The following is a 22191-nucleotide window of genomic DNA, read 5'->3' on the forward strand; positions in this document are numbered from 1 at the left end:
CAGAGCTTGACGGCGATGGGCTGCGCCTTGAGGCCCGGCTTGGCCTTGTCGGCGACGGTGCCCTTGTAGACGGGGCCGAAGCCGCCCTCGCCGAGAAAGTTGCCGTCCAGGAAGCCCTGCGTCGCCGCCTTCAGCTCCCCCACCGTGAACACGTGCAGGTTCGACCCCACCAGCGATACTGACAGCTCCTGCTCCGACGCCGTGCTCATCACGTCCGTGAACGACAGCCGCTGCTGCTGCGCCGCCGCCGACGACGACGACGGGACGGCGCGCTTCCTCGGCGGGCCCGGCCGCACCTTCCGGCTCCCCGCCGCCCCTCCCCCGCCGAGGCACCCGCCGAACAGGCTGCCCCACCCGGACCTCTCCTTCTTCTTGGACGACGCCCTCGCCATGGTGGCCGATGGTCTATCGATCGTTTCTTGCGGCCGGCCGATCGATCGAGCAGCAGTGGTGGTGGTGGAGTCGATCGAGTTGGGAGAGGAGTATATATAGCTGGAGGGTAGCGAGGGCGCGTGTGGAGGGGAGGAGATGACCGCGTTCGCGCGTCGGCCTCTACCTACCGAGGTGAGGGTGGGGTGAGGTTGCCGAATACATGGACGGACGTCTTCTTCTACCTCTCTTCTCGCCCGCGTTGAGCAGAGGAGAGGAGAAGACCTTGCCTAGCTAGCTTTCCACCGGATGACGTGTCCGACTCGTTGACCGTTGACATTGTCGCTCGGCCCCTGCCTCTCTTAAACCAAGGATACTTTTGTTAATTAATTATAGTTTATTCATTTCTTTTTCTTTAATTGTGTTTCTCTTATGATTGGTGCACGCATATACCGTAGTACTGTAGCGTGCATTTACGATGGGTATCTCCCGAGATACGATTACGAGTCTCGTAATTCAAAATTTAAATTTTTAAATATATTTTAAGAATTTTTTTAATTTATTTCAAGCCTTGAGCTTTAGATCGCGAATAGTATATATATAGTCTAGCTCAAAAAAATACTTAAAAACCCAAAAAATACTTAAAAATCTTCAAAAGTAAAAAAATTATGTGCTACAAGATTTTAATATGAAGAATCTAATGAGCCATATAAATCAAAATTTAGAGGTGATTTGATATGTTTTTGGACCCCGACTCACGGAGCAGCCCGTGAGTTGCAACTCACCGTAGCTAAACTCTATATGATTGGCACACGCATATAGGGCCATTGTTTGATTTACTCAGAGTTAAAGCCAGAATGGATAATTTAAAATAATAAATAATTTATAAATAAATTTTTATTTATAAGTTATCCCTTTTGGCTTTAACACTGAGTAAATCAAACAATGGCCCCTATATGTACATAGGGTTTGTTGGGGGGAGTTTTAGATTCTGAGAAATAGTTGTTCAGTAGCTAGCTTATGAATCTCAAAAAGCTTTATTTTTCTATAATCTGTAACTAAAGTTGTGGTCCGTTTGGGACAGTGACTGACAGAAAAAGTTTTTGGGAAAAAGCCGTAAGAGAGAAGCTCCCAAAGCAGCCTCCTAGCCAACTTTCTAGCTAATAATGGTCCTGTTCTTAATTTCAGTTTAGGATTAATTTTTGTGTTTGCACGTGCAGTGCTTTCTAGCCATCTGAAATCTCGATAGTAATATAGGAGTATATGTTATGATAACTTTACTTAATTTATCATCTCGATAGTCAATCGATCGTTTGCTGGCCAGCGTTATTATGCAGTTATGCGTGCTAAATGAGATGAATAAATTATTAATCAACTTGTTTCCCGCTTCTTGTTTAGGGGGGGGGGGGGGCGGTGATAAGTCAAACCAAGGATCACTTTTTATGAAGTTTAAAATTTTCGATAGAAATATTTGCTGGTTAATTAAACCGTAAGGAAAAAATTCCATATATATATCTGATAAGCGGGTTTAACAGGCGTAAATTTTCTCGAGAAGTTTTTTTTTATATGAAATTAATTTTTAAGTTAGATTAACTATGTCGATTTGAATGTAGTTCTATAATAATACCTTTTTGACTAGTCTGCAAGCTTTTTCACCTGTTTTTCCTTTTCAATCTTCGATCGATCAAACTGTCTTACTTGGCTGAGAATGGAATTTTTCTTTGAAATATCATCGAGTTGCAGAAATTAGTGTGCATACTAGCATATATGAGAAATACAAAAATTATTACTAGTAAAAATATTTTTCCCAAATTAAGAAATTAGTTCACCTCAATGTTAAGCATAAGTCAATATCACAGGGAAAAGGCTAGGGATTAACTTTAATGGAGTAGAATTTTGTCTTATCAAAAATTAGTTTTTGAGAAATTTTACTGTGCTTACATTGAGAGCTAACAAAGTTTCTAATCTAAAATTTTCTTGAGACTTGTTTTCCTAGAATGAAAGCTTCTCTAAATATTAGTTGTGTTTCTTGGAATATAATCCTAAAATATTTTTTGTTTATTCAATTATATAAGCCTTTTAACCTTTTTTTCCTTTTCAATTTTTTATTGGTCAAACTGCATTAATTAATAGATTGATAGTTAATGGAAACTTTTAAAAAGATCACCAACAGAATATAGTGCCATATTTAGAAAGTTGCAGAAATTATTACGTATATAACCTATATTTAGAGAGGTAATGGAAACTTTTAAAGAGATCACCCACAGAATATAGTGACATATTTAGAAAGTTGCAGAAATTAGTGCACAACCTATATGACAAATGGAACATCGATTGTTAGTAAAAGCAAAAATTTTCCCACTAATTAAGTAGCGCCTGTGATGTCCATAGAAATGCTGTTGCTAAGTAGGAAATTAATAATTGCACCTTAAAACAAGTCAATATCACAATAAAAGGGGATTAATTGTGCTAGAAGTTTTGATTAATCGGAACTTCCAACGTTATCGTCGCTATCCCGAATCAAATATGTATACGACATCGATATATACTAAGGGTTATTCCCAAAATGCTTGAAGATGAAATAATATAAACACTCACGACCCCATCTTTGTACTTCGACTTATGTTTATATGCCAAAATTTAAATTTTAAACTTTAAATTTAAAGTTAACTTTGACTTTTTGTATCGTAGTTTATTTTTCGGTATTCATTTTCAGACCGTCAAGACCGTCAAGAGCACATATATAAAAATTGTATTCAATTTTTTTAATTGCAAACATGTCATCTCGCAATGACCCCCTCAAATATATTGACAGCTTTTACGGGTGGTGGGGGATGGATTTAGAAAATAGTATGGTCTAGAACAAGAATAGTTGCTACAGAAACATCAGCCTGTTTGACAAAACACTCGATCACACACTACAAGAAGCGTCAAGACGATTGGAAGCTACTACGGAGTAACAATTAATCATCCCAGAAACAGCAGACACATATGGGCGTTGAATTAAAGCAACATCGACTCGCTATCAAAAAGGCTCAAGTCATGTCATATCCTTAGGTCTCCCTCAATCAGAGAAATTCAGATGAGCTATCAGAATATCACATATGAATACAACCTCACATTTTATCTCTTAACAATAGTTAAATTATTTGGCCTATTCCTAAATATACTCACCTCGGTTTGATAATATTTATCGTTTTATATAATACAAGCTCAAATTTTAGAACTTTGACTATAATAATTTTTAGGGACAATTTCGTTTCTGCCCTGATTTTCAAATCTAATATTGATTTTACCCCTCTTTTTTAGGGTTGTCGTTTTTGCCCCTCTTTTTTTAAACCGAATGAACCGTTTGCCCCTATTTTGGATGGAAGTTATGTTGACCGTTAGTTAACCAATATATTTAGTTTAAAAAATAAAAAAATTAATTTCTAAAATAATTAATGATGAAATTACCCCTGTTTAAAATTATAAGTTTTAAAGATTTGAATTAATAATATATTGCTTTTGTATATTTCTATGAAACTTATAATTTTTTTAAAAAAATTTTGACATATTTTTGAAACTCTGTCAAATATTTTTAAAAAATTATAAGTTTTTAAACATGTCATTTGAATTAATAATATATTAGTTTTGTATATTTCTATGATTTAGAACGGAGAGTAAACAACACAAATGACTAAAAAACAGATCAAAATGATATTCTCGTGCATAGGTAAAATAGTTATTTAACACAGTTAGTCTTTTCATTCAAAGGAGGGGCTACCGGTTCTTTCAATTCAAAAAAAAGTAAGGGCAAAAACGAAAACACTAAAAAGAAAAGGCAAAATCAGTATTAGAACCTGAAACAGGGAAAAGAAACCAAATTACCCCTAATTTTTAAAATATTTATTCTGGACACATGGAGACTATATTATAGATTAATCTTGAGAGTTATTTCAATAAAATAAAATTAGATATATATATATATATGTATATATATATGCGTGTGTGTGAATAACGGTTAAAGTTTTTTAGACCGTGTCCTTATCTAAAATAATAATTATTATGGAATCAGCATTTTAGACCTAACATAAGATTAAGAAAACACTCAGATGACAATGATGCCCTTCATTTATAATTCATTGTGAAAATGAATCTTTTATTTATGAGATTAGATATTATTTATTTTCGAAGAATAAAAGGAACGAATAAGTTGAAAAGCTGTTTCTTCGAAGTTCTAAGACGACTAATATTTAGTTGAGAGGTCGTGAAGGTAACTAATGGTAACCTATGTGGCTATATCCGTGTCGTGTGCGTGTGTTAATTAGCGTGGTGTCCCAAATCACCACACATTTTTTGCAAATTAAGGATGAAATAAAGGAGCAGAGAAGGTGACATTTCGCCCTTTTACTGGTGTTGTTCGTCTCCAGTATTTGAAAGGGGATGAATTAGATAGATATTTTGTAGAGGTCGGTCGTCTCGTCTCAGAACAAGGTAGGATAAATCATTAAATTCTAATCATGGGTTAGGTCATAATCTCTCGTGTCCAAGCAAGAAGGCGTGAAGGTATAGCTTTTCATTTTTCTTTCTTGCAATTAATGCCATGAAATGAGTAGGGATCAAGCCAAAGATGGTGGAGTTAGGCTTGAGATTTACAAATCCAAAATGACCACAGAATCTGCCTTAATAACTTGTAGAGGTGAAATTAGTGGAACCTAAGATGTTTTGGCATTTTATATGTGCTGTGCTAACTGCTGTACCTTTGTGACATTGCTCAATTGCTGTACTCTCTCTCTCTCTCTGTTTGGAAGCACACTAATCTCCTTAAGTTGGTACCATGTGGATCACAATTCACAAAACAAAAATAAGTAAAGAAGCCAAGAAAATAAAAAAAGGTGAACAACAGAAAACGGTGTGTTCCTTAAATGGGAAGGCTCTGCAAGGAGCAAGCAATCGATCAGGGTTTGGTCCGTGATACTCACCACCTCCCAAGATTAAAAAGTAAGTTTCATCCTCCATGGGGTGAAATACACCATGGTTTATTTTGCGCACCCGGCTGTATGAAAATAAATTTCACGTAATACCAAGATACATCATCAAACGTACGTATGAAAATTTAATGGGATGTCATAAAATCTGAACGAAACATTGAAAAACTTTGTGTAAATTTAGTAAGTTTTAAGTTGTACCCATGTTTTACAATATTTTTTAATTATATGACACCATCTGATACTGATACAAAATAAAACTTGGATTTCAATAAAAACTGGTGTAGAACAAAAGTATGCGGCAAACATAGTACGACAACGTAAAACAAACAAGGTACAATCTATCTTATGCAAGCTGCAATATCCTCGAAATATGTTCTTTTAGTTGATAATTTTTTAATAGCTATTTAATAGAATAAATGATAAAATTAACTATTATAAAATTAAAATTTGCTCTAGAAGGATGACTTGATGAAGTTCTATATTGATTTTAAAAAAAAATCATTTACAGTATACGCAAAAAACAGAGAAATAATATAGCATAAAAGAACACGGTCTTAATGCCATATTTCCATGTGCATACATACACACATACATGTATGTAATGTGCACGCATGCTATAGTTTAAACCAAAAGAAGAACAGGTGAAGATCAGAGAGGGAGAGGGAAGGGAGAGCAGTTAGTATATATATAATTAAATTAAAATGAAACATTGATGTGGTTAATTAATTAGTATTGCAGGTTGACAGGTCTAGTGGTGTCATGCCAGCCATGCATTTTCACGGCCGGCCTGGTCGACCGACCGCTTCATTCCTGCGTGCACACTACTGGTACCTACTCCTCCATCTTAAAATAAACCAATTTTTTATCTTTTACCTTTAATTTTCGACTCTTCGTCTTATTTAAAAACTTTTTGTGATTGATATTTTTGTTTTTATTAGATGATAAATTATGAATAGTACTTTATGTGTGATTAATTTTTTTTAATCTTCTAAAAAATTTTCAAATAAAACAGATGGTCAAATGTTGTACACAGAAACCAGAGAATTCGTTTTTTTACGGAGGGAGTACTCCATCTACGGGGACCGTACGTACGTACGTCTGTGTGTCTCTGTCTGAAGCGAGTAATTAAATTAAGCAGTGGATCGCTCGCTGGCTGTGTGCTGTGCTCGCGTGCGTACGTGTGCGTCTTAACTTGCTGCGTACGGCCACCGATGCATGACATCGATCTCGTGTACTATATAGCCGTGGTATCCGCCTTTTTACGGAAGAAAAAAAGGCATATGATATATTTAGAAATATATTTTGAGAATAAAATTTTTATATACGTATTCTTAGCGATCTAAAAACTAATATAAAAAATAAACTTAACCTTAAAATTAATCCATATTGAAAATTTTAAATTTTGGCTTATAAACATAAACAAAAATATAAAGATAAGGTGAAGTTCGTGACTATGAATTATAATCTCATATTAAGAGAGTTCAACCTATTATAATTATCCGAGTAAAATACACTTAGGCCACGTTTGAAGGCATGGCTAAGTTCACTTAGCTCCATCATTTTCTATGCGCACGTTTCCCGAACTGCTAAACGGTGTAGTTTTTGTAAAAAAATTCTATAGGAAGTTGTTTTAAAAAACCATATTAATCTATTTAATATTTTTTTAATAATTAATTAATCAATCTATTACTTCATTTTTCACGTCGGATAAATTAACTTACCCCTCCCTTACCGAACACGGCCTTAGTACCTCGATCTTAAACCTATCATTTATTATATATTATGCAAGTCGCTAAACGATACAAATGCAAATGCACGTAGCAAAACCATCACATACTCCTCCACGAATCTACTTGGCGACGTGTTTAACAGCTCGCCTCTTCTCTCTCCACGCCGGTCACATTTACAACACGTAGGTTTACGTACATGCTAATTTGGGACCAAGATGATCCACTTTAATAAATTTAGGATATAAATATGCATATTTAAAGTCCTATACACGTAGGTTCAAGTCTTAGGTTTTACATACAGTGCTCGTATTGATGACAAATATTTTCTCATTATATATGTATCTTACAAACTAGTCTTTGGAGGTACTCATTTGAATACTGTGTGTGTATTCGTAGTGGTGTGTCCATTCGTGTATATAAGTGTTTGCATCTGTAGCAGGATCTAGTTTCTATTATTTTTTTCTTATAACTATACAAAATAGTCTTTTGAGGAAATAAATCGTGAATTCCAAATATTTAGGTGGTGATTCTAGATAGGGTATCATTTAATTAACCCATTCAGTTCCCTCGATCGACAACTTGATTATTTTACTGATGCAATAGGATCAGTTTTCGGAATACGACCCATGCATCATGCCCTCTAGAAGCTAAGAATCAAAGGTACAACAAGTAAGTAATAGTTAAGCACGATTGATAACAAATAAATCATTGGAATTAATTGGCAGGTTCAGTACGGTTTGCTATCTCTTTCCACGAGAGGAGACTAATGACAAATGTCCATATACAATTTCACATACTATATGTTATATATAGACGTACGTGTGTGTCAATATAATGTTTCATGAGTCACTCTCCATCTTATTACTGGACGTACTAGATGATCAACGATTTGGAGTTTGGAAGGTACAACCACATGCAGCTCAACACACCAAATTGGACTCTTGCGTGACCTCACTGATGTTAACCCTCTGAGTTCTAGATACGATGATTATTTAAGCAAATAAAAGTACGTATATGCATTCTCGTATCGACTACTATTTTTCTAAAGCCTTCTAAGGCTGCGTTTGGCAACTATAGATATGAGGGTTAGTTATCTTGCGGAAAGAACGTAATAATAGATTAGTACATGATTAATTAATTATTAGTTATAAAAAATATAAAATAGATTAATATGATTTTTTAATATAACTTTTCTATAAAAAATTTTCATAAAAATACATCACTTAGCAATTCGGGAAGCATATGCATAAAAAATAAGAGAATCTAAGGTTATATCATGGATAGCCAAACACAGCCTAAGGGCCCTATCTATATCTAAACCTTAACAGAAGTGGAGGAATACAATTGCAAAAGACTATTTCATATGTCATGGCTTAATTACAATTGACTACTTGTTCAAATTATTATTGTAAAATTGTCACTAGAAAATTATAAAATGTTATTGGAACGATTATTCTATTGGCATCCTTATAATATAGAAAAAAATGGTAAATTTTTTAAAAGCCTAATATAAAATTATCATGTTTCGCTCTTCCTGCACGTTTCAAATATCATATTTACAGCACAAAATTATAGTACATTATTAATAGTGTGATAGAGCATTGCTACGCGTACTTAAAAAAAATCATACAACGCTTTTATAAACAAAACTCTAATAATTATCAGAAAAAAAATTTTGCAAAGAGATTCTTAGTTATCCTTGTGGGGAGTCTTAATTAAAAAAAGTCCTTGTGGGGTTTGTTGGAACACGCCAATCTGCAGTGCTGTTTATCAACACATGTCTTCTCTGATCACCACATCCATATCGTCAAGCAATAATTAATCTAAGGATTATGTGCCCTAATTTGCCGGCTAGAAGCAAGCAATTAAATCTTAACCTGTTGTGGTTCAGTCAACCATCGTTACCCACGAGCGAAAATATCCAGTCTTCGATGGCCACTAGCAGTTTGAACTATATAAAAAAAATTCTTATGTTTATACACGAATGAATTAATAACATCATGCCTAGTCATGCATTAATTTCCATTAGACTAATCCTAAACCACCAATGACTTGTTCAGGTAGACTACAAATTAATTAACCAATCAATCTACACATAACCAACAGTGTGTGTGTTAGGGGATGCACAAGTCATTGCAACTTTATCTGCCTTGGACCATATACACACAGCTAATTGCTAAACTGTATGACTTGTCTTAACTTTCAGAGTTGTTGCATTAATCATCGTATATTACCTTTTGTGTCAACGACAATCGTCATCAGTATCTATACACCATCTTCTCAAGGCGTTGCATCATTAACGTATATATATACTTATAGTCTAACAGATGGTTGACTTGTTTGTACTTGGGTAATTATGTCCTTTTAGATAATAATTGCTGGTGGGTAAGTGAGATTGAGAGAGGTTAATAATCATGGTAGGAGTCAAATTTAAGGGCTACTGGCTGCAGTCAAGATGGTTAGTTTCAGGGAAGAAGAAATGATACAAGCCCTTCAATTTGATAGTTCTTATTGTCGAACAATGATATAGTTTTTAAAACCTATCTTTGGCTACGATTTCTGATTAAAATATATACCAAAAACAAATAAATGTTTTTATTAGAGTATCTTTTAAATCTTATATATCTATACATGTTATCCTGGTATCTTTAAATTAAATATTTAAAAATCATTAATAGTTAAAGTTTTAAAAGTTCGACCATTCCAAATGATACAAATTATTAAATTGAAGGGAGTAGTAGAAGATTTCAAGTAATTCAGTCCAACTTGTAAGCTATTTGTCTTTAGAGTAGCTAGCTATAATTTTATAATTCACGGTTATAATTCAGTCCAAACATGGAGATCTCTGTCTTTAGAGTAGCTGTAACTTTATAATTCACAGTTATTTGTCTTGAAAATTATAAGGTTGCCGTTGAGATATTCCATTATAAGGGATTCTAATATTTAAATTTTAACCTCAAATATAAGATATCATACACTACCAACCACCCTATACTCTCTATTAATGAGGGGTACTGTATTCATTTTAGTCTATTCTTAATTTCTCTAAAACAACCTGAAATATCTTACGCTTCTGGATTGTAGTATATAATAGTATGTACTTCAATTCTCACGAGCGCTGGAAACAGAAGTGTAATTTATTGGTCAATTGCCACTGAATTTTCGTGGTTATGACCTACCCGATTAAAAAAATGAGCTGATTCAAAGATGGTGAATTGACGCGCGTTCATCTTTGACATTTGGTTCAGTCTTTCCGTTGGAAGCCTTGTCCTTTTCTTACGCCTATCCTTGGTCGATACGAGATCGGAAAACTGCAAACTGAATACTATTATGTACCTTTTGCCATCCAAGCATGTCTTATTTTAAATATTTAGATCGAAAACTTATCATGGTATTTCCTTTTATCCTACTTTCCCCCTATCTCATAAGTCCCATGGATACCTTTCACAAGATAAAGACATGTTTACGAGCAAATTTACCGTATTACATCATTGGTCTTATGAATATTGGAATTTCGGGGTCTCATGGATATGTGAATTTCGATAAGCATGAAGTTCAATAGGAAAAAAAAAAAGAAAAATGGCGTATGAGCGTAAAAGTGGAGAATGAGGATATCACTTCATCAGATATGCATATAACTCCATAAAATTCGATGACTATTCGATTTCTTTTTTAGTTACCCAAAAAAATTTTATGGGTAAGTACATGACCAGAATGGAATAGCACCGGAATAGTGACAGGAACAGGAACAAGTTAAAAAGAAAAGGTCAAAAGCCCACTATCCCAAGACATGGAGCCAGCTTCAACACTAGAAGGAACACCACAAAAAGATCACTCTGGCCCTAAAGAAGAAAAAAAAAATCAAACAGACATGTGGTTCTCCTGCAAGATAAAAAAGTGTAGAACTCAATCTCTTGAGATATCTTATTTTATCAGGATATTTTTCTCGGTTACCCTTCTGCTTCCCCATAAAACCATTGGTGAAAATACTAGGAAATACACATGCATGTGGAATTCATGGATATTGTAAATGTCAACCTATAAATGCAGCGTTAATTTTTCTTATATGCATTGCAATATGCTTTCTCAAGACATGCTTGATCAATTGGGCTCTACGAATACTATTATGAAAAGTTGTGCATTAGCTATTATTGGCGTCTACCAATTTTTGTAATACCTACGTGTATATACACGTTGAACGGATATGAGCATGCCGATATTTCTATGTGAAAACAAACCTGAAAGTGAGGGATTTTTTTGCCAATTGCAGTGGAATTCAACGGGAAAACGCTACTTGTTGGACAGAAAATGACAGTATGTCTTATGGGGTAACCACCAGGTATATCATAATACTATATATTACTTCTGCCTTTTTTTATTTGATTTTGACTCTTTGATATAGGTTTGATTATTCGTTTTATTAAAATGTTATATAATTATTAATTATTTTTTATAATTTAATTTATTACTAAAGAAATTTAATAATGACTTATAATCTTAAATGCATGCCAACAATTTTAAATAAAAATTGATCCAATATAAATCTAAAAGTCAACAGCAGCAACCGGAAAAAACCCTAAAAATAACCCGAGGGAGTACAGATGAAGCTGGTCACATCGCCAAGAATTAAAGGCGCCAAGCAAGCTGATCAGGCTTATTGAGATCGAAGGCGATGGAAAATAACGCGGCTGGCTGCTTTGCACTGTGTTAGCCGCCGTGCCCAGACGGAGAAAAACACCTTAATTAATAATGTAGGTTTTGTTGAATAGTCTATATATTGGTTGTGTAGGGACAAAAGATCTAGGATATAAGTGGGGAAGTCACTCACCTCAATGGCTAACTTTTGAGGTGGGAGAGACCATTTACGATCCTACAAGTGGTTTTAGAGCCTGGCTAGTTTAACATCTTCGGTCTGATCGACACAGTGTGTGAAGGCCTGATGGACCATAGGGTGCCTGCGGGGATGCGGAGCCTGTATACCTGATGGACCATGGCCTGGTGGTAGCCGGAATACGGTGAAGGGGCGGTGAAGGGCTAAAGGACACCAATGTGTAAAGGGGGAGATTGTTGAATAGTCTCATATTGATTGTGGATGGACAAAGGATCTAAGATATAAATGGGGAAGCCCCTCACCTCAATGGCTAGCTTTTTTGAGGTGGGAAAGGCCCTTTACGATCGTACAGGTTTTTCATCAACACTGCAATTCACTTCTAATACAAGTAATATATATGATTTTTTTTCAAGAATTGAAAAGGATATTTTTGACCGTTAGACTCTCTTTGATACAACTATATTCTTTTGCCACATGTTAGCCCATTGTTTGAAAAAACTGAATCCATCAGTCGAGATTTTGTGAGAAGTTGGATTAAAATCAAATAATAACAAAGAAAACCAAACAAATTAGTACGTGGGCAACCAACATATTTTCAAGCAAATCTAATGGATAGAAGTAAAATTGATTGATAGATTAAAAATTTTCAAATGATTGACAAATAGTAAAACTGATTCTTTTTTATAGGTGATACAATTACAATTATATTAATTCATGGATAAAATGATATTCTTTCCATGAAAAAGGCATTTCCTTTAATTAAAGAAAAACAAAAGCAAATGATCCTAAAACGCCCTAAAATAACCATATGGCAGCGTGAAATTCACTCATGAATTAATTAACCAACCAATCGTGGTGTATTTGACTTTTGAAACTCACATGCATGTTTCACCTGGCATCGAGGGGCAAAAAGGCAAGAGAGTGAAATCTGAACATGCATATATGTATGACGAGTAGCCAGCCTACCTTAGATAGCCACAGTTGAGTGATAATTTAGTTTATTCATATAAAAACCCAAACAACATATTTATAAATAAAAATAATCTATAAATAAAGATTTTATATGGTTGTAGGTCTAAAACCTTAGTGTAAAAGATTATGATACCGTATCATTAGTACGAGTATATTATTATTAAATATAAACAGAACCAAAAATATTTCGTCGAACAATTCGCGTCGACGGTGAGAGCAGAAGTGGACGGATGACGCGAGGGTAGAGTAGATGATCCGAGAAAACGGATGAAGAAAATTTGAGCAAATCTGGGTGAGATCGCCTGGTGCAGTGTGGTTGTCCCCCTAAAAGGCATGGCCGGGCAGCGCAGCGTTGATAATTAATTAATCCATGCTGCTAGTTCATCATCCATCATCGATGGATGTCGAAGATAGCGGCGGCCGTACGTGAGCAGCGACAGTCGATCGGGTCAACTGAAAAGACAAAAAAAAAAAAGAAGAAGGAAATGGAATGAAATGAAATGGGTAAGGGTTTGCAAAAATAAAATTTTTGGGTACCACGTCCGACGTTTAATTGAATGTTGGAAATGTAGTTAGACACGAATGAAAAAAAATTCATAGCTCGCCTGAAAATCACGAAAAGAATCTTTTGAGCCTAATTAATATATCATTAGCATATATGAGTTATTGTAGCACTTATAGCTAATCATGATTAGTTAGGCTAAAAAGATTCGTCCCATAGTTTCTCTCATAACTGTGTAATTAGTTTTTCTATCTATGTTTAATGCTCTATTTAAATGTTTAAAGATTTAATGTGATATTTTTAGAAAAAAATTAGAAACTAAAGGGGCCGTAAATTAATGCCGATCGAGAAGAGATTTCCAAACTGAAGGAACCGTGTGAAAAGCACGAGTACAGTTGCATATTCGAAGAACATATATATACGAGACCACGCGGATTGCTCCATCCATCGCGGTAACATCACCGTGACATGTTCATGTCGTCATCAGTGGAAGATGCGTGTATATAAAAAGAACACAGCCATGTTTTGGATACTTGTATATGTATAAAAGGGCATCCGACTTCAAGTAGCCAAACAACTTGTTTTCCGAGAAAGAAAAAGGTAGGAAATGTCAGCTAGTTGTTTTAGTTTTGTGCTAAGTTAAACTTCTCTAATTTGAATTAATCTTATACTCATATTTATGATATTAAATTAGTTTAATTACGATCCACCGTGAAATATATCGTGTACTTGTTTATTATTGCATATGTTAATAATATTTATATAAACTTGATCAAAGTTAAACTTTTATTTAGGACAAAGCCAAAATACAATACAAAATGGAATACATAAATACTTACTTTGCTTGGGTTCGTGCAACTCTTTCGAGAACCTACGGGAGATTTATAAATTCTTTAGGGACTGCCTGGCTATCTTTTGCCGTGAAAAAACTCTATGCGGATTCTAGGCCATTAAATCGTTTTCGAATTCATGTATTCTTACCCTTATCCCCTTCTCCTCTCTTCTCTGTTGCTCACTGTTCCTCGTGACCTCGCTGCCAGCGTCGTCTCCTCGGCCTCACCAAGCCACCCTCCAGTGGTCGGGCCTCCTTAGAGCATGCACTATGCAGTGATATGACAAGGAGCCCTAGCCATCCACGTCCCAGATTTCTCTCCAGCTGGACAAAGTCGTGCCCTGACCTGAGCACCTCGTGCGCTCTGCAAGAGAGGAGTTCCTCGTCAGACTTTTGGAAAAAAAGCCAGCAACAAGCGTACGGAGAAGCCGTCCCGTCCAGATATGGCGAGGTGAGGGGAGAGCGCTGGGACGTGCTCTGCCACACCGCCCGCTCCGCCGCAGGCGCCACCGGGGACGCCCGCGCCGCTAGCTCCGCCACGGGCGCCGCCGTGCCGTCGAAGTCCGTCGCGGGCGCCGCCGTGCCGTCGAACTCCGCCGCCGGGGACGCTCGCGCCGCCAGCTCCACCGCGGGCTCCACCATGCCGTCGAACGCTCTGCCGCGGGCGCCGCCGAGTTCGCTCCTCCGCCGCTGGGCTCGATCCGCCCCATACAGGCTCGATCCGCGCCACCAGGCTCGATCCGCCTTGTGCGGACTGGATCCGCGTCCCCGAGCTCGCTATGCCGCTGTCGGGAGGACGCCGCCTACTGCGCGCACCGAGAACCCCGCCGCTGGCCGCGCGTCGACGGTGAGAGGGAGAGAAAAAGAGAGGTAAGAGTGAGAAGAGCTGAGAGGTGAAAGGTATGAGAGAAAAAAGATAAAAGTAAGTTTTGGTGTGACCCACGTGAAGCAACTAGCACTGTAAAAGAAGTGACTTCGTCCTACGTGTCACTTGCTTTTTAACTGGAACCACTCCATCGAGTAGCTTGTATAGTGCATGCCCTTACTCTTCCTCTTCGATCCTAGCGATGACAAGTGCCATTGTACGGTACCACCATAGAAGATGTCGCCCCTAGCACTGGCCGTGTCCTACGATCACCCCTTTATACCTAGGGAAGTCACCCTCAGCCCGTCTCTCTCCAACCCTAAATCCTAAACTCTAGCTCCATTCTATAGAGTTATATTAAACGCAATATCAAATCCAAAGATTAGAAATTTGCAAGATTTTGTCTCTGTTTTTCCGTCAAATGTGATTTAGCAATCCCCACCTTTTTTTACTAGTACGAAGACTCTGTGTACAACTTAAGTTTGAAGCCTTTACTTATATATCAAATACTTTTGGAAAGTTCTCATTTACTCTCCGTTTGTTTGAGAGTCGCCAATTTTGAATTTTAGAGTTTAAGGTTACATTAACTTATCATTTTTCAATGTTTTTACTTTGGTTTTTAAACTGTTCATAGTGAGAGTATAAAAGAATTGCTCTAAAGTTGTTTTTTTATTCCTTCAGTTATATGTTTTCGGCTTACAAGTCGCAATCGTACCCTTTACAGGGAAAGCTTCTGCATGACAAGATATTCCACTAACTTTTTCTTTTGGAATGAGCTGCTGTCGGCTCCATCTACCCTAGACACTACATTTTTTTTTTGAAAAAAAGACTGTCGATTACAAACTGCATAAACAAAGTGCGATTTGAAAACAGTATTTCGATCCCATTTTCTGTTGCCAATTTTACAATTTCGTTAAGTTTGTCGGTAAGAACATTTTAGGGCCCTAATTATTATCGCTTTTTCGACTGGCCTAGAAAATTAGAACACATTCACGTCAGATTAATTATCCTACGTTATATTATTAACTCAAGAAAGGCTTAACTCTTCGTTCTTCTACTGCTTACTCACGTGCTCCCAAGCTGTTTTCAACTTTTTAGAGAAAAAATTACAATACATAAAAAATTATGTATAAAATATAGTATATACAGCCAAATAGACAATTTATCATATAACTTAGCTTATATCAAATAGACAACATCTATCTATACTTATACTACATGCCCTTAGCAAATGCACCGAGGTGATTAAACAGTGCACCGTAAAGATAAACAAAGACGAATTTAATTAGGGGAAAGTCAAACTGTGTGTTAGAGTGATCTACATTTCCCATGTTCGCTTTAATTCGTATCACCATCCAAGTAGATAAAGAACGGGCACATTACTTTTTCAAAAGTTTGTGACCGAGAAAATATCAAACGCGTATTTTTCAAAAGCTCACGAGCGAGAAAGAAAACATCAAAATATGACTGGTTGGTTAGGGCGCGAAGACTGGGTTAACGAATTCGATCAGCAACCATTTTTTCTGCCCAATCCGTGTAGGAAAACGGATGTAGCTGGATTTTTCTCTGGAAGTTGCGGTCTCTATGCAAGACACAATTTTTCGTGGGTCTCAGTAAACTCAAGGAGAAATATATTTTTAAGAGATTTTTTAACATTCTTTGAGAATTATCTAGATGTATTATATTTTCTAGCGTAAAAATTTGAACGTCAATATCAGATATCTTGAGGTACCAAATGTCTAAGCAGCTTAGGCCGCGTTCGTTTGCCCCTGACTTACTCACTCGTTTTTCGCGCGCACGATTTCCGAACTGCTAAACGGTATATTTTTTGCAAAAATTTTCTATAGGAAAGTTTTTTTAGAAAATCATATTAATCTATTTTATATTTTTTAATAATTAATAATTAATTAATCATTTACTAATCTATTTCTACGTTTTCCGTGCCACGGATAAATTAACACGGCCGAACACGGCCTTAAAGTTGTTTTCAGCTGAAAAAGGAAAGATAAGAGATTATGTGATTTTTATGATAGTTGTTTAATAATGTAACCATAAAATTATCTATTATAAAGATAAAAATATATTTTAGAAAGGTGAAATGATGAATTTTTGTATAGAAAGTTGAGAGAATAATTAGTATCGGTTAGTTCAGTTAGGGCTCAAGTCAGGTGCAGTTCATGCACATAATGGGAGAGAAACAGAACGGCGGCCCAACCTTCAAAAGCCCATTTAAACTCTCTTAGAAGACCAGCCCATTTGCAACTGAGAACACAGCGAGAGGCCCAGCCCATCTCACTCCTCTGGACACCCCCAAACTCTTTTCTTTTGAGGGGGAGCCCAGCCCATCTGACCCGGCCCACTTCACTCCCCCGACGGCTTGACGCCACCCAAAACCCTAAGACCCATCGCATCCAACGGCCAGGAGAGTCCCACCCGACGATCCAACGGCCATTACCCCTTCGCCGGACGCTATAAAGCGCACCGATTCACTCGCCATCGCCTCTTCGCTGCCGCCCCCGCCTCCGCCGGAACGCTCGCCGCCGCCGCCGCTACGCCATGACGACGCGGTTCAAGAAGAACCGGAAGAAGCGCGGCCACGTGTCGGCCGGGCACGGGCGCATCGGGAAGCACCGGAAGCACCCCGGAGGTCGCGGGAACGCCGGAGGCATGCACCACCACCGGATCCTCTTCGACAAGTACCACCCGGGCTACTTCGGCAAGGTCGGCATGCGCTACTTCCACAGGCTCCGCAACAAGTTCCACTGCCCCGCCGTCAACGTCGAGCGCCTCTGGTCAATGGTGCCCGCTGACAAGGCCGCCGAGGCCGGCGCCGACAGGGCGCCCGTCCTCGACGTCTCGCAGTTCGGCTACTTCAAGGTGCTCGGCAAGGGGATGCTGCCGCCCGAGAGGCCCATCGTCGTCAAGGCCAAGCTCATCTCCAAGGTCGCCGAGAAGAAGATCAAGGCCGCCGGTGGTGCCGTCCTCCTCACCGCCTAGGTGCTCCTCTCTGCGGAGGTTTCGCGCTAGTTTCTTTGTCATCCCTGTGTGTTGGATCAAAAAGACTCGATTTAGCTTGTTCTGCTTTGCTTTTTTTTTTGCCATGGATGTTACTGTATGGTATGACTACTTTGATCTGTGGTGGCAATTCAGGAGTTTTGAATTAACATGATCATGCACCTGGTTTATATCAAATTTTATATGTGCCTCATGTTATGCTGAATTTTATTTTGTATTCAACCGCCCAATGGAATGTTTTGTTGCATCTAGATTTTCCATGTAGCATCTGCCCTGTGCATCAGGATATGCCATGTTTGGTGTGTTCTAACTTAATTGTATAGTGTGGCTACATTAATCTTCGGTGCTTTAGGTCAGTTGCTGTAGTTGCAAAATTTGTTTGATAACTCAATGGTTCACGTAAGGATGAAATTCGGTATAATATATATTTGATCCAACCAGGCTATGAATTCAGCCTATTGCCACACTGACCATAGAGTATGAGATTGTGGTGTTGCTTGATAAAAGATGACATTGCAGTGTTGCCAGGAATTTTTGACACTGCGACGTATGAAGGTGTTGTAAGTTGTAACCTGTAAGTGGTAATCACTACGGTCACAGTGTGCTGTGGTTATTCTGAAGCCATTGGGGCGGATACTCTATTAAGCCGGAGAGTGAGTTTTGCAGGGTATATTTGGGCATTTGTCTTTGATTAGCAATCTGTCACCCTTGCCTGTTACTATTAAACACCCTAACTCCCTAGATCATGTTAGAAAATGCCCCAGATCACTATATGGGTTCGGGTTTCAAGAATACAAGCTCTGAGTTATTAGGTTTATTCAGCTAATTGGCTGTGTGATAATGTGATTGTACCATGTATGGTTAAATTGTACTGCTGCCAGTATGACTGAGTTATACAGTTTGTCTAAATTATTGCTTGGTCTCACATCTCCAAAATATAACTTCTCTGTACCGTTCATCTTTCTGGCTTCTCGGGGCACATATGGATGGATGTGTTACATGGGTGGTGCACTTGTGAAGCTGTGATCACTGATCACTATTGTTACCTATCGTTTGTCTATCTGGCTGCATCGGTTTTGGTTGTTTGTGTGTGGTTGTAAACAGAAACGCTTCAGTATTATGCTGCATTGTTGCTGTCTACCTATGAGTCTATGACTCGTCTCTTATAGTCTGATCAATGATGTGATAGTTTAAATGGCCTATCCTGGATTAGAAATGCATTGATCCATTGTGAAATTCGGTTTGCGGTTTGTCCATGTGATGATGACCCTGCTATTGCTAAAGATTGAGTGGCTCTACATAGAGATGTTGAGAAAGTAATCATTGGTTCTATCGTTTTCTATATCTTTTGTATGCAAAACTTTGTTTTCCAAATGGTGCAGGCATATCTTCTAAAAAATGTTGTGTAGGGATAAAAAGAAAAGCAGCTTCACATGTGAGACTGCAAGCCAGTTTGATTTTAACGCCATACGCAATGCTCGTACCTGGCGAGCATGAAACTCCCTAAATCACTCTCCTAACCCCTCCGATGCTAGCCCGCATGTCTCCCAAGTTCAATAGTATAGCCAACCACTAACTCTATTTTATTTATACTCAATTTAATAGTCAATTTATATAATAGTTATCTATAAAACATTAATACATAATCTCCATATGTCATACACACTGTTTTGGAGCTCGTGTTGTAGCTGGCTACAAATTAATAGGTTTGACAATGGGTGGCAAGAATAGCCCCACCCCTGGCCCTGAAATAAAGTGCGAAGTTGAGAGAGAATGAATTGGCTAGGGTTTACCCAAAGGCCTAATATGCTTTTTTTTTTAAATCAGAAGCAACCCAAGAATTTTTGTTTTTTAAAAATTTCGGGGCCCTGTAGAGATCCCTACATGGAATTTTTGCCCCCTGTCTCCAATAAGTTACGCAGAATCCTCGCGGGAATGATTCATCCCGCAGTGGCGGTCATCGTCGTCTATCTCCATTCTAAAGAGCCACACTCCTCTCCCAGAACCTAATCCTCCTTGTCCTCAAAAAAAAAAACTAATCTTCCTACATTGCCATATCCCTCTGGCATTGAAGGATTTCTTGTTCATTCGAGTTTAGGTTTTTAATGGATCTGACTGAGTACTGAACTAGTGATGACTGATGCCATGTGATCCAACTAATGCTACTTGAGGGAATGAAGCCATCAGTGATCTAAATGAGTCCGTGAGCTTATTTGAAGGCCTTGCGGTGGTTCTCAAGTAGCTGTTGAAAGCTCGCTGAAAATTGCCATATCACACTAGTGGGTGTTTTATGTTAAATAACCCACCAGCTAGGTGTTAGTGTTAGAGGTATAGCTTTGTCTATTTTTGTTAATTTTTATAAAAAAATATATAAACAAAAAAAAACTGTATTGTTTTGCTCCCTTGGATCTATTGATCTTGGGGTGAGCGCTGAACCAGCCCATGTGCAGCCCAATGGCCTCCTGATAAATTGTTGGCTGGATGCGATAAATTGTTGGCTAGATGTGAGAAAAAACTACTTTCTTTGCTAAGGCCATTCACTAGTGTAACAATCAAAATACTCCCCTTGGTAAGCCATACGTTACTCCCCATTGCTAAGGCCATTCACTACTGTAACAATCAAAATACTCCCCTTGGTAAGCTATACGTTACTCCCCATTGCTAAGGCCATTCATAATGGGGGTATACCCTCATGTGCCACATAGACGAAACCCCTCTAGAAACATTTCGTAGTGGAAACCATATAAAGTGGGACCCACGTCAGTTTTAAATGGGACCCACCTTCCTCTCTCTCCCCGCCGCTCCCTCTGTCCCTCGCCGCTCTCCCTCCCACCGCCGCTCCCTCCTCTCTTTGTCCCCTGCCGCTCCCTCCTCTCTCTGTCCCTCGCCGCTCTCCCTCTCGCCGGTCTCTCCTCGCCAACGACGATGATGCCGCCGTTGCCGGAGTGGATCTGGTGGCCCTCGCGACGACCACGAGGCCTACGTCGACGAGAATCTAGCGGCCCTCGTGGCGACTACGCCGGCGCCGCCCTCGCGGTCTCCCTCGCCGCTCTCTGTCTCTCTCTCTCTCCTCCCGCTGGAGCTCCTTTCCTGCGCCGACCTCTCCCTCCCTTGAGTCGGATCTAGCGGAGCACGAGGCGGCGGCGGCGGAGGCGTCGGGCCAGCGGAAGTCCGGCACGGCGGAAGTGCAGCTCCTCTCTCTCTCCCTTGGGACCACGCCGAGCTCCTCTTTCTCCCTAGGGACCACGCCAGGGCGGTGAGAGCGCTCGCAATGCGTGCCTCTCGGGGGTTCCTCGTCGCGCCCAAGGTGGAGGCGTGCGTACCTTGGCGAGGACGCGCGGGGCTTGGCAGAGCTTGCAAAAGTTGAAAACTCTCCTTCTCTCTCTGCCGTGGCATGGTGAGGTAAAATGCCACGTAAGCGCAATGTAAATGCCCTAAGTGTCCACACACTCCTAAATGTTACATAATGACTTCTTTGTTGAATGGAGGAGAAAGAAAATGACATACCTCTACATTACTTTTCTGCTTTCAGTAAAAGCAGGGTCCAGTCACCTTTCATATTAAAAAAAATATCTCTACATTACTTAGATCATGGTTTTTTGAGTGGACGGAAACAAAATTCAAGCTGAAACAATCGTAGAAATGTAAGAAACAAAACTATGGCAAAGAAATAACTTACTTCCCTGTTTTGAAAAAATAATCATTTATAACATTTAAAATTTATATAATAAAATAAGTATTTTACACTAATTCATATTATTTCAATTATTCTAATGATTTAATAGCCAATTAGATATTTAGAGAGTGAATCCATTTAATTCAAAAATAAAAAAACTGATCAGTGGAATGACTAAAGAGTAATCTTTTGTAGTCATGCTAAATAACCTAGAAATCTTATATTTTTAAACGGAGGTGGTACATAGCTAAAAAATGGATTTGTGAAGAAATAAAGGATATAGTTAAAACAAAAACTGGGTTTGTGAAAAAGAACACATACGACGCCTGAGAGATTCGAACTCTCGCGGGGAAACCCCATGTACTTAGCAGGCACACGCCTTAACCACTCGGCCAAAGCGTCATTTTATTTTCGAGAAAACCAAGC

At 38.5% G+C, this 22191-nt stretch overlaps 2 protein-coding genes and 1 non-coding gene across 3 annotated transcripts in view; 1 reads left to right on the forward strand and 2 right to left on the reverse strand.

Annotated features, from left to right (window-relative positions):
• LOC102712979 (serine/threonine-protein kinase RIPK-like) overlaps window positions 1-541 on the reverse strand; it is a 4997-nt gene extending 4456 nt beyond the window's left edge. Inside the window, exon 1 of the mRNA XM_015834704.2 lies at window positions 1-541. This exon is cut by the window's left edge and continues 37 nt beyond it. Coding sequence (XP_015690190.1) covers window positions 1-392 — 392 coding nt within the window. The 5' untranslated portion in view covers window positions 393-541.
• Window positions 542-17576: 17035 nt separating this feature from the next.
• LOC102718249 (60S ribosomal protein L27a-3-like) lies at window positions 17577-18282 on the forward strand. Its single transcript, XM_006650120.3, has one exon. The coding sequence runs from the start codon at window positions 17631-17633 to the stop codon at window positions 18069-18071; it is 441 nt and encodes a 146-aa protein (XP_006650183.2). The 5' UTR covers window positions 17577-17630; the 3' UTR covers window positions 18072-18282.
• Window positions 18283-22085: 3803 nt separating this feature from the next.
• On the reverse strand, window positions 22086-22167 carry TRNAS-GCU. Its single transcript has one exon. It is a non-coding gene; the product is annotated as a tRNA-Ser (tRNA).
• Between the last annotated feature and the right edge of the window lie 24 nt (window positions 22168-22191).

Source organism: Oryza brachyantha, chromosome 3 (genome assembly GCF_000231095.2).
Source record: "Oryza brachyantha chromosome 3, ObraRS2, whole genome shotgun sequence".
NCBI lineage: Eukaryota > Viridiplantae > Streptophyta > Magnoliopsida > Poales > Poaceae > Oryza > Oryza brachyantha.